Genomic DNA, 13,905 nt, shown 5'->3' on the forward strand with positions numbered 1-13,905 from the left:
GCCTTGATAGGTCATGTTTCTTGCTATTTAGAATGCATCCTGGGATATTGTCTGGGCCCATTGATGCAGTGTTATTGGTCTTGGAGAGAGCATTAAGGGCCTGTTCTCTAGTGATAGTAGGGGGGAGTTATATTTGATGGTATTTCCTGAGGGAAGGTTATATTTGATGGTATTTCCTGAGGGAAGGTTGAGGGCGAGAGAGGAGTAAAGTTGGAGCTGAATTCATCAGCCAGGGGGTTTGGTACTTCGTCTTGCTCAGTATAGGTGGCTCTATTTACAGTGAGCTCTGCACACACAATTGTGTATTGCTTTTGAGATTGCAGACATAGCTAAAGAATGGTTTGTACCTGTCCTTGGCCTGGGAGGCCAAACTTGCCTCAAATTTGGCTTTGGTAGACTTTTTTTCCTCAGAGTTGTTTAGTTTGATGAGTGCTTTTATCCTGCTGGGTGCTGCACCTCTTAATTTTTGCCATGATTTTCTTCCTCCTGTTGTACATCTGATTTTGTGATTCCACCAGGGTGGCTTGTTTTTTTTAGTTGGTTCTGTACTTATTTCTGGAGCGTACAGCTGCCATCATAGAGCTATTAACATGCTTGTACATGATTTCTGTGAACAGTCTTGCATAGGCAGAAGTGTTCTCAGGGTTTATAGGGGCTTGAAATTTTGCCAGGTTCTCACTTAATACCAGGAGGTTAGCCTTAGAATAGTTCCTGAATATTCTTGGTTTAGCTGGGGGTCCAGGTTTTATTTTTACCATTTTGTGGTCTGACCTTACCAGGGGTAGGCATTCCAGAAGGGAGTGTGCTGCACTTTCCTAGATTAGTGAGGACCAGATCCAGTGTGGTTGCACCCCTGGTTGGTGTATTGGGTCCCTATTACGTTATCGAAAATGCATTCCATCAAATGCATTTTCACCGAACTGTAAATAGCGAACCAGCAAAATAGCGAAGCGTCTTTTCAGCGAATTCTTTCCCTGTGAAAGAAGTCGCTTGGCCGCTTCGTTAGTTTGTCTTGTTTTGCACTGTAGTGCGGTTTTGGAGTGCGGTCCAACAGATTCCCTTATCCGGTATGGCTCCCGAATTTAAATGTGCAATAGTTACTGACCTTCGGGTTAGGGTGCGGGTTAAGGTAAGCACATATCTAGTAATGTATTTAGCATACACTTTAGAGTTAGAAGTAGGATTTAGTTAAGTGTATACATGTTTACTTTTTGTGGGGGGGTTAGAAGTAGGGTTAAGTTAGGTGGATATATGTTTTCAACTATTTACTTTTTCTTTTGGGTTAGAAGTAGGGTTAAGGTAGCTGTGTATGTGTTTTAACTGTTTCCTTTTTTTTTTTTTTTTTTGGTTGGAACAGCGATTCTTTCCCACGGAAAAAAATCGCTGTTTTGAGCTGTCAGTATTTTCAGCTGGGGTCAATCATTCATCGTTCACTGTTTTCAGCGTTCGATAACGTGATACAGACCTGGTGCATTGACTGTCTAGTCCAGGGAGTTTGTGTGTACAAAAATCTAGGAATCTCTGTGCATGTATGTTTGGTGTCGTATAGGATTCCCAGTTAATAACGGGGTAATTAAAGTCACCCGTGAATATGGGATTGGGTTGGATGGTTAGTGTTTCTCGTACATTTAAATACAAGGTAAGAGTTTCCTGAGTCATAGAGGGGGACCTATAGTTTGCATAGAAGTGGTATTGGATTTTACCTGTATCATTTTCAAGTCCTGTGTAAGTAATGCAGCAATACTCCATAAGACTTACAAGAAACTTTAACCTGCATTGACCATAACATCCTTATTTCTAGGCCCCAAACTGTGGGATGCGCTACCAGATAACACTAGAAATTTTCATTCAAGTTAAGGAATTAATCACATTTAAAAACGTATCCTTCTACATTAAGCAAGCTGCAGTAACCTAAGCATAATGGCAACTATCACTTCACTGCTCATGTGACTGGAGTAGCATTTAAGGTTACAGGCTGATGAATGACTGACTTGCTTGCTGTTTATGCGTAGAACTGTTATATTTCTTTTAATTTAGAAATGATTGCTATGTTTATTTGTATCATAGCTTTGCTTTTGAAGTATATATACCGGTATTATGTGAACATTTGTCTCAACTTTTACTTTTTTATTGTTAATGTGCTCAAATGCATGACTTTAATCTGTGTCTCCATTGTGTATTTCTTTTTAACCTTATTTGCGACCGTTAAATATGAATTAATGCATACAGTATACATGTAAAAAAGCGTTACTCTGGTTGCGGCTGGTAATGGGTTTACTTCAGATCAATTGGCTGACTGTCTCACAAACTTAAAGAAATAAATAACAAGGTCTTTATTACATGTAGAGTAAATATATCTCTCTGTATGTATGTGTGTGTGTGTGTGTGTGTGTATATATGTGTATGTATGTATGTATATGTATATATGTGTATGTGTGTGTGTATGTGTGTATATATATATATATATATATATATATATATATATATATATATATATATATATATAATTAGAGAGAGAGATCTTGTATATAATGTGTGTGTGTGTTACCCGTGGTCTTAATTGGATTAAATGGTTCTCACAGAATGATTGCAGCACTGCAGTCAGTTTTGTTTTATAACTACGTTGTTGGTTAATTGTCTCAAAGTGAAAGTAGGCTCAGAAGATGCTGACCAGTAAAGGCTTGTTAATTGCACCTTAACAATATGCTTATCTGCTTCTGGGTTCGGTAGGTTATGCAGTTTGGCTTGAGATGAGCCTTTTGGTCCTCTGCTCAGAAGGTTGGGAGGCTTTGACAAATATGTAAGACTCAGTACTGAGTTGTACAGAAATTGTGGCTATATGTGATATTCTTTAACGAGATTATTTTAAGTTAGCAAATAAGAGCCCCCATTAGTTGCAAGTGTGGTGGAGTTTCTCAAAAAATTCTGGTGACGTTTAACACTTCCTGTAGAATACTGTTTTACATTATAGATAAATGTCAAATGGAGACGACAAGGCCTTCAACGCAAAATATTTCTCATAGAGCAGTAGAGGTATGGCTACATGTATCGTAGATGTGCAGAATTAAGCACTTTTTGTCATGTGTTTATACATATGATTATTTAGCTGTCAATTGATGATGCTGTTTGCATTCATTACTAAAAGTATTCTTTTCAGATTTTTATCTAATAAGAACATTTTATTTTCTGTTATTACTTTTGACTATGTTTAAGTAGCATACGAGCAGTCAATGTTGATGCTTTCTTGAATTATTTTTCTGTAGCTATGTTTAATGTGTGTTATTTTTTTAGGAAGACCAGCTGGCCGGGTGAGATGTCAGTACTTTCCTGCTGTGGATAAAGTAGTTTTTGTGGATGATTATGCTGTAGGATGCAGGAAGGACCTCAATGGAATTCTTTTGTTGGACACAGCCCTTCAAACACCCGTCTCTAAACAGGATGATTTGATTAATTTGGAATTACCAGTTACAGAAGTAAGTTTATTTTATGTTACTTGAATTAATGATTGTATTGTGTGATGCGTAAAGATTTTTTTTTGTCTCTTCATCCATTTTCTTATGTTTAACTTTTATTACAGCCAAATGACTCCTCCTAGGTGTTTCTGCAGTTACATCCTACTGACACCTCTAGATGCCCAACATTGTTTATATATAGCATGGTTTTGGCATTATTAATGCGAAGTATTAACATATTTCATCTTAAAGCTTGCACAGTGGCAAACATAACTGTTTTGATATGTGGCCTCCGTCTGGTGCAGGTAAAGATGTATTGTTCATATAAAACTTGACTGTGTGTGTATATGTATACACAGACACACAAACACACGCACACAGTGGATATAAGAAACTTACACACCCCTGTTAAAATGCTAGGTTTTTGTGATATAAAATAAATGAGATCACAAATCATTTCAAAACTTTTCCCACCTTTAATGTGATTTATAACTTGTACAATTAAATTGTAAAACAAATCTGTTATGGGGGGAAAATGTACAGTAAACTGGTTACATAGGTGTGCACACCCTTAAACTAATACTTTGTTGAAGCACCTTTTGATTTAATTACAACTTTCAGTCTTCTTTGGTACACACCTGTCATCAATTAAAGAGACTCTGATTGACCCCAAATAAAGTTCAGCTGTCCTAGTAGGATTTTCTTGACACAGCAAAAGTCATGGTTTGCAAAGAGTTTACAAAGCATCAAAAGGATCTTGTTGAAAGGTATCAGTCAGGAGAAGGGTACAAAATAATTTCCACAGCATTGGATATACCATAAAACACAGTGAAGACGGTCATCAAAAGGTGGATAAAATATGGGACAACAGTGACGTTGCAAAGAACTGGATGTCCCTCCAAAATTGATGAAAAGACGAGATGAAAACTGGTCAGGGAGGCTGCCAAGAGACCTACAGCAACACTGAAGGAGCCGCAGGAATTTCTGGCAAGTTCTGGTTGTGTACTGGATATAACAGCAATCTCCTGTATTCTCCATATGTCTGGGCTATAGGGTAGGGTTGGAAGACAGAAGCCTTATCTTACAGAGGAAAAACATCCACGCCCAGCTAAAATTTGCTAAACAATACATCTAGTCTCCCAGAAGCATGTTGGAAAATGTGTTATGGTCTGATGAGATCAAGGTTGAACGTGTTGGCCACAATTCCAAAAGGTACATTTGGTGCAGAAACAACACTTCACATCACCAAAAGAACACCATCCCCACAGTGCAGCATGGTGGTGGCAGTATCATGGTGTTGCTTTTCTTCAGCTGGAAGTGGGGCTTTAGTCAAGGTGTAGGGAATTGAGAACCGTTCCAAATACCAGTCGCTTTTGGCACAAAATCTTCAGGCATCTGCTAGAAAGCTGAAGAAGAGGAATTTCACCTTTCAGCATGACAATGATCCCAAGCATACATCCAACTCTACAAAAGAATGGCTTTACCAGAAGAAAATTAAAGTTTTGGAATGGTCCAGCCAGAGCCCAGACCTAAATCCAATAGAAAATCTGTGGGGTGACCTGAAGAGGGCTGTGCCCAAGAGATGCCCTTGCAATCTGACAGATTTGGAGCACTTTTGCAAGGAATAGTGGGCACATATTGCCAAGTCAAGATGTGCCATGCTGATAGACTCCTACTCAAGAAGACAGAATGCTGTAATTAAAGGAGAACCGCACTCACAGACTCAAAAAAAAAAAAAAAAAAAAAAAAAAAAAAAAACCTAATTAATTTCATCATAGTTCCTACATTTGAACACCATGTTATGTTGCAGAATATGCTAGGCTTACTTCTTTCATTTAAGTTCCTAAGTAAGTGTTAGGCTAGCTGCCTTTGTGAGATTTTTTTAAGCCTAGCTAATTTCCTTTTCTAAACAGAGTTTTTATGATGCCATTTGACTTGTTGATTGCAGTAAATTTATCAGTAATGGGTCAGAAGATGCCTTGTATTCCAGACCGAGGTCAATTCTTAGCAGTTTGTAGGTTACAGAGTATAGTGACAGGACTTTGAGCTGGTCCATGTAGGACATGTTGTTTAGGCTTTGTATTATTTTAGTAAGCTATGTCTCTGGTCATTCTGTTTGTTGCATGTGTCTGGATAGGTGAGTGCCAAGGGGGGGCTGAGTTACAGGTAGACAATGACATCCCTTAGATCTAGGTACAATCTCATTGTTCATAAGCTTTGCATTTTTGAAGGGTTTTCTTAAAACAGTGGACACATGTCAGTCAATAGTTAGGGCACTGTCCACATACATTCCCAAATCCTGAACATCTGGGTCAACTGTTAAGTGTGTATTGTCAATGTCGTAGTTCCCTGGGGTAGATAACTTCCCCAAGAATGCAATAGTACAGGTTCTGGCTTTTAGTTTTCGTCTATGATTTTGGCAATGTATAGTGTATGTGTTTGTTTTTTTTTTGGGGGCAGGGGCAAATTTTTCCACAGAATGGCCAGGTTCTATTTGTTGTTTTTAAACAGATGTTTCAGATTCATTCAGATGTCTAACATGTCTTATTTTTATGTTGACTATCCATAAACTGGGTTTAAGAGGTTCTCCATTGTCTTGTTGGATGCTTTTTGTTCAAAGAGATTAAATTTAAATAAGTTTTCAGTTTTTTTATCCTATATTAATGTATATCTTTACTAGCTGTGTTCTTATTTAGGACCTGATTTAGTTAATTTTATTCTACTAAAGAAAAACGTGGTTCTTAAATAGAATTTGATGTCAGAAAAGAGGTGATTGCTTGTCGAAGAATATGAGCTCCTTCCAGGTGTCATTGGGTTATGCAGTACTGAGCTTGGTAAACCTTTCTGCAAATAAATTGTGTACTGTGAGGTAGTGGTGTTGAACAGAAACTTTCTTTCCAGATTGGTAGTGCTGGTTTTACTCGCAGCAGGCTTGGTTTGTGTACAGTGGTGAAGCCTAAGTAAATATTGCTTTGTATAACAAAAAAATGATTTCCACGGAGGATGATTGTAGCTGTGAATCATAATTACATTTACCTGCCTTCTGTATCCCATTGTTTTGGCCACGTTTTTTCCCCAGGTAGTGATTATCTTCATTATAAAAGAGCAGCACATGTCTCTTGCCTTTTAAAGTAATGACGTATGTGGTACAAGACTCCCTTATCATGGGTTGTATTTCTTTACCACTTTCTTGGTTCTTGTCATCTTTCTTAATGTCACTGATCCATCAGTCACGTCAGGGAAAGTTTACTTCGTAGTGACTGTCATTGCAGTCATTGGTTATTGTTTTTATTCTGGTCGTAATCTTCTCTTAACAGCTGAAAACATTGCCTGCAATTCATTGAAAAAGTGAGACATACAAACATTTTTGAGTAAGTGTGTTTTTTTTTTTTTTTTTTTAAGTAGGCAAGTATCACTAAATATTACCTCTAAGATAACTGGAAGTTGAAACCTCTAAAATATTTTTATTTTTGGGGTGGGTATTCCACAGATTGTTTTGTGGAGTCAACTAGTGCTGGGTGAAACTGTTTTACCTTTTTGAGTCCCTTCATAAGTCAAATAATTTAAAGCCACTGAATGATAACGTGATTAATTCCACATTGCAGTAGCAAGTTGCTGAGAGGGAATAAATGGTCTGTACAGCTTAATCTTTTTATTTTTTCCCTTTATTTAGGTTTGTGTGTTTTGAAAGGCCCTTCATTTGGTACTGGTCATTTGATGGAGCAATTTTGCAGACTTGAAGTGGTGATGCAACATATACTGCTTAGTTTGTGTACAGTGGTGAAGCCTAAGTAAACATTGCTTTGTATAACAGCACTATTTGGAAAGGCCAGCTACAGAAAAATTGTGTTATGTAATGCTGGTGTAACTTTTTTTTTTTTTTTATTTTTCTTTTTTCTTTTTTTCTGGAGGATTGTGTGGATTGAAAGGCCATTTGATTTAAATTGTTGAGCTTGTTTAGAAATTAGAAAGTATGGTGAAGTGTTAGCCATGTGTAACTGTAATATAGTTTTGACTAAAAATGGCACAGTACTGACTGGAGCAAGTTTAGAAATATGAGCCATATTGAAATCATAAGTGTAAAGCCTGTGTTGTGTAATATTAATACAACTCTCTAGAAAAAAATTGTGCATATTGAAAGGGTTTATGTTTAGAATTGAGATGAACAGAATTTAATGAAAGTAACACATGAAGCTATTAATATATGCAGTAAATAGATTTATTCCAGTTAATGGTGATTTATTCCAGTTAATGGTGGAAGATTAAGTGTATGTTTGTGCTCTTAGTTTAATAACGTCTAATGTGGTGTGATTTAAGCATTGGAATAACTTGATATTAAGGTGACAAATACATGTTTTATTGAAAAGTGTAGTAAAATAATAACTTGGTTAATATGTTTATAATATGTAAAAGTGAAATTGCTCGGTGCTGCTGAATTTGTGTTAACCATGTACCGCTAAGTATAGGCCGAATAGTAACATAATTGACATTGTGTATTTGCTTCAACTGTGCTCATGTGTGAAGGATCAAGACTGCATATGGATATGCTTAATGAGAAGAAGTGAGAAGTTTTTTTGTTGATGGTGTTTAATGTTTTGGAGATATTTCCATGAATGTGTTGTATGTTCTAGCTTTCATATTTTCTGAAAACCTATATTGTCAGTGTAATGGAAGCATTTCTCCTTGGGCCTCTACTGAAAAAAAGATTATTGTACCCATTCTGACTTTCCCAGTAAACAAAAATTAAATTCTACAAATGTAAATGGAAAAATTGGTTGTCCTGACCAGCAGAGCTTGCTTAGTCATGAGAGGTATGTCACATGCATGATGGTTGTTCAGTGGTACGGGTAGAATGTGGAAAGAGCTGTGCAAGGTGCATACCAGTTATTCTTAATGTACTTTACTGGTCATCCATACTGGAATTTAAAGAAGTAACTGCAATAAAAAAGTAATGTTCTCTCCTTAAACTCTGGTTATGCTGACCAGTGGACAAGGTGATGCCTTGGTTTGAAGGAGGGATGTGGTACATGCTGGTGAAATGTGGAAATATAAAATGAGATGTATGTAGCCTGTGATGAAACGTATGACACAGATGCTGTATATGATGATATGGATCTTGTCGTTGGAATGGAGTTGTAAAGGAAAATGGTACGTTTATATTGAAGAGTTGAAAGATAGTCTGTTAATGGAAAAACCCAAGAATTCAACACTGGTTTTATGGAGTAGGTGAGAAGGAAGATATGTTGGCAGAGGTAGGAGATGTGTTAGAAGAAAGTGATATATTTAGGAAGGTTGGGTTGAGTTCTTAGCACAACCCTAGGCAGATTAACAGGCATGGCTGCCTTTTGCTGACTAAGAGAATGAGATCCTGTTGCTGGCCATCTTTACCAGGAGAATGCCATCTGTCTGTAACTTGTCAGCAAGTAGAAGGATTTTGTTGCAGGCAATAATGCTGTCTGTAGTTCTGCATCTGACTAGCTCATAATTCAGTCCTGGCCACCAACATGATTAGAGATGGCCAGAAGAGTGCTGATGCATGGTACTGGAAGGTAGGGTTGATGGGAGGCAGCTTGATTGCTGAACCACCATTTAGTGAGATGGAGGAGTTTCTTGCTACTCTGCTTGGGGAATTGGACTCCTTGCTTTCCCATTGTGGTATGTTGGACTTCGTGTGCTGAGCTGTTGCAGCATGCCCTAAGAGTCTCTATTGGGGGTGTCCCAGATAAGTTTCAGTGTGGTATTGGGAAGGCCACCAGTCTAATCTGTGTAGTATAGTGCATGCTAGTGGTTTTGTATTTAATGTTTTGTAGAAACAGCAGGGCTTCAAGGTACAGTGGCACATGTACAATGTAACGCTGTCTTTCTATATTGACTCTATTCAACTTGCCTGTTTTTTGCAATGAGAATAGAGATATGATGGTTAACACTTGTACTGAGTGATGTTCTTTTGTGTCTTAACAGGTGACATACCCTCAGGCTCCACCCCCATGAGTATTACACTGCCTGGTGTTTGAAACTAGTCTGACTCTAATTATGACTGTGGTGAACCACTAGCACAGTCTGTGTGCAGCCTGTGATCCCAAGTACATCAGAGAAATTGTCTAGCCAATAAAAGTTCCATGTGTTATTGGCTTTCTCCTCTGTGGTATGCTCCTCCACTGCTGTAATATGGCATCAAGGAACCAGTGGAAGATTCTTGAGTCAGATGCCATGCCTTTTCCTCTCGTGTGTTACAGGAGAGGAAAAATAAGTTGATTTTAAGAGGTTTAATAAGACCTGCCTTTGAGGAGGCTATTTCTTCTCACTCTTCGAAAACGAAGAAAAAGATGTCTTTGGCTCCCAACAAGTCCGTCGGAGCCACCAGAAAAAAAGAACCAAATCTTTGTCCTCTTCCTCGGCTTCACTGCCTTCGGAGCCACAAGATATAGGATCCATGTTGGGGTCTTCTTCCTCGGCTCCATTGGTCTCGGAGCCTCAGGGGAGAAGATCTAGGTCTCGCTCTCCTTCCTCTGCTCCATTGGTCTCGGAGCCGCAGGATAGAGACTCCAAACCAGAGTTTGCCTCGGCTCCATTGGCATTGGAGCCGCAGGTGAGAATTTCGGCTCCAGGGTCGGTTTCGTCGGCTCCTGAACCATCGTAGCCGAAGGGGGTCTCTGTGCTGGTAGAGTCCTCCTCGGCTCCGATTCTTCTGGAGCCGATTAGGAGTCGACATCCTAGTTTTACCTCGGAGCCGAAAGGAAGAGCTTCTCGGCCCCCTTCTGTTTCCTCCAGGTCCTCCAGGCTTTCAGACTCTGATTTAGATAGGGTGGTCCAGAGGCTCCTTCAGTCACCTGTCTTATCCAAATTATTTTCAACTCCAGCCCAAAGGTCGGCGCCAGCTTTTTCGATACCACCCTTTCCTCCTCCGACAACCCTGGTGTCGTCAGAGATGGAGCTCGCGGAGTCGGGGTGAAGCCCCTGAGATGGTTCCGAGACCCACTGCTAGTCTGTCTGCTCTCGGGTGTCCTCGGCCGAGGGGGATTTGTGGACCCCGACGCTGGTCATGGTCTTGCAGGCGGGCCTTTCTTCAGATTCTGGTGGGCCCACCTTCGAGGCGATGAGGAGTGCGCAGGACAAATCTCTAGTGACTTCACCGAAATTTGTGTCTCCTTCCCTAGACAGGGCGACTAGAGCTTCTGGTGCCCCCCTATCATCGGACAGTGCAGCTCCAAGGCCTGAGGATTCCTCCATGTGTGGTCCCCCCTTTTCCAAGGAGCATTCAGAGTCCTTGCCTGAAGAGCCCCCCCCCCTGGAAAAAATTGTGCAAGAGGAAGCACATAGACTCCCCGGATGAGTCTTTCACCTCGGACACCGATCTTGATGATGCGGAAGGGTCCCCTAAGTTGTCTTCTGATGATGTCTTGTTCTCCGATGTCCTGGAGATCTTGAGACAAAGGGGCGACTGGCCATCCAAAACCCCTTCTGCGGAGGAGTCTGCCTTCAAGGCCTTCGGAGCCCAGCCCTCCACCTCCTGGGTGTCTCCACTCTTCGATGAATTGCTCGACCTTATCTGTCGAAGGGTGTGGGAGCACCCTGATTCTGTGGAGCCAGTTCCTTCTTGCCCCAACAAATTTTTGTCTGCTCCCCCTGGCAAAGAGTTTCTGACTAAGGGAGTTCCAGTAGATGCTATGGTGGTGGCGTCTGCCACCCAGCAAGATGTGGCAGAGGCGTCTACGTCTATCCATCCTCTAACAAGGAGACCAGGAGCATGGATAGGTACGGGAAGCGTACCCTAACTTCAGCGACCTTTACCCTGCGGTCGCTGAATTATTTGTGTCATTTTATGAGGCTCCAAAGGGATCTCATAAAGGAGTTAGGAGATACCCTTTCGGGTAACGTGCCTGAGGCATTGACGCAGTCCGTCAATGCCCAGCTGTCTACCCTTTCGTCTATTGTTAACTCGTACATGAGACTCATGTCGTATGCAGCCGAGGGGGCGAGTAGGGCAGCGAGTTCGACCATAGCCCTTAGGAGGCAAGCCTGGAAGCGCTTGTGTCACTTTGCGGAGGCGTTTAAGTCTTCTTTCACAGACGCTCCATTCGACGGGTCCTCTCTTTTTGGACCCAAAGTGAAAGACACACTCACTAGATGCAAGCAGGAGGGCAAGACTTTGTCTGCCGTTGGAGCCCGTTTTTCGCTCCCTTCGAGACCTTATCCCAAGGCTCAGACGGAAGGGAAGATGTGGTTCAGGAAGTCCCAAAAGTCTTTCCCTGCCCATCAAAGTGACCCCCCTTTCCAGAGGAGGGTGGAACTATTCTGGAAGATGTCGCCCTAGAGGCGGCGGAGGCCCCCGCAACACAGGAGACCGTGAATCTTTTCGTGGTTCCTCCTTCCAGCGTCCCTGAGGGACTGCCCGACTGTGCGTCTCCAGAGCCAGTCAGAGGTTGATTTTCGGAGCATCCAAGGGTCTGGGGTTCCATGACTCAAGATCAGTGGGTGCTTCGTATCATCGCCAGAGGTTATACCATTCCCTTTATCCGTCCCCCTCCACCGTCAAGGAGAATCCCGGACGTACCACCCAGTCAGTGGGATCAAGCAGCTATAGAGGTCGCAAATCTGCTCGAAAAGTGAGTTATCCATCAGTCCCCGCAGACCAGACCGGATTAGGAACTTACTCAAGGTTATTTTTGGTGTCCAAAAGAACAGGGGACTTGAGACCCATTCTGGACCTCAGCCGCCTAAACCGCTTTGTAAAAAAGTCCAAGTTCCGGATGGTCACATTACAGTCTATTTTCATGTTGCTGGAAAAAAGGAGTATGGATGTGCTCCATCGACCTCAAGGATGCTTACTATCATATCAAGATAAACAGAGTGTCTAGGGTTCATTTAAGCTTCCGCCTGGGAACCAGTCACTTTCAGTTCCGGGCCCTGCCCTTTGGTCTCACCACAGCCCCCAGGGTGTTTACCAAATGTCTGGCAGTGGTGAAGGCTCACCTGACACGTCTGGGATTCCAGGTGTTTCCATATCCAGATGACTGGCTCCTCTCCACCCCCACCAGGCATCTCCTCACTCTAGTCATGTGTGCCACCATCCAGTTGGGTCATTGGTTAGGAATCACATTCAACTGGGAAAAGTCTGTATTGCTGCCATCACAGCGTGTTGCCTTTATAGGCGCAGAGCTAGACTCTGTAGAGATGCGAGGATTTCTGCCAACAGAGAGGATAAAGATATTACAGGACCAAGTGCTAGCCTTGCTGCCTCGACGGAAAGCCCCAGCCAGGATGATTCTTCAGCTTTTAGGATCGATGGCTGCTTCCATTCTTCTGGTCCCTCTGGCAAGACTGCATATGCGAGTTTTCCAATGGCTCCTATCGACCCAGTGGTCATACCAAGAGCTGCCACTATCCCACCCGATTCTCATTACAGAATCCTGCCGGCGGGATCTTTGTTGGTGGCTCCTCCCCTCCAACCTGAACCAAGGGAAGTCATTTTGCCCCCCACCCCTCCCATTGCCACAGTGACCACGGACGCCTCCCAGATAGGGTGGGGGAGCATTATCTGGGCAGGACGGTCCAGGGCACATGGCAGGATCACGAAACTCACTTGCACATCAATGTGCTGGAAATGAGGGCAGTGCTCCTAGTGTTGCAGGCACTGCACGCCTCTCTTCCAAAGGGTACCATCGCGGTATTCTCAGACAATATGTCAGTGGTCTGGTACCTAAACAAGCAGGGAGGATCCAGGTCTTACCCCCTGTGCAGGGAAGCCATGAGAGTGTGGCAATGGACGATCGCCTCCCAGAGGTTTCTGGTAGCAATGCACATTACGGGGAAGTCCAGTGTGATAGCCGACAGGCTGAGCAGAGTTATTCTGATGCCTCACGAGTGGTCCCTGAACAACCAAGTAGCGGTTCGCATCTTCTATGAGTGGAGATTTCCCTGCTGCGACCTTTTCGCCAGCCCCTGGAATGCGAAGTGCAGCGACTTCTTCACCCTGATTCCTCCACCAGGGGAGTCACCCAGGGATGCTCCAGTCCACAATTGGCCCTCCGGTCTGCTGTACACCTTCCCTCCAGTCCCTCTACTACCAAAGATGATTCAGAAGGCGATCCATTTGGGAAGCAGCATGATTCTGATCGCTCCACACTGGCCCCGCCAACTTTGGTTTCCCTTCCTTTGGAAGTATGTGGCGGAGGGTCCTTGGATTCTGGTTCCAGTTCCAGCCCTCCTGACCCTGCAGTCGGGTCAGCCCCATCCCTCTCTGCAGACTCTCAAGCTAGCGGCTTGGCTGCTCCACTTCCAACATTAGTCAGACAGCATATCCTCTCGCCGCAGGTGGTCCGGATACTGTCTTCTTCCCACAGGGCTTCCACTAAGGTGTTCTATTCCAATAAATGGAAGAGGTTTGCTGTTTGGGCTCAGCGGCACAACCTTGACCCTCTGGCTGCCCCAGTTTCGGCAGTACTAGATTTTC

General features: G+C 42.5%; 1 protein-coding gene across 8 annotated transcripts in view; it reads left to right on the forward strand.

Annotated features, from left to right (window-relative positions):
- Positions 1-13,905, forward strand: part of BIRC6 (baculoviral IAP repeat containing 6) — a 4,524,268-nt gene that overhangs the window by 25,224 nt on the left and 4,485,139 nt on the right. For all 8 annotated transcript variants that reach the window (XM_044058419.1, XM_044058463.1, XM_044058448.1 and 5 more), the window contains exon 2: positions 3,292-3,473. In XM_044058419.1, coding sequence (XP_043914354.1) covers positions 3,292-3,473 — 182 coding nt within the window. The remainder of the gene's footprint in view (positions 1-3,291; positions 3,474-13,905) is intronic.

This window comes from Protopterus annectens, chromosome 1.part2 (genome assembly GCF_019279795.1).
Source record: "Protopterus annectens isolate FY-2018-M chromosome 1.part2, PAN1.0, whole genome shotgun sequence".
NCBI classification, from domain to species: Eukaryota; Metazoa; Chordata; order Ceratodontiformes; family Protopteridae; genus Protopterus; species Protopterus annectens.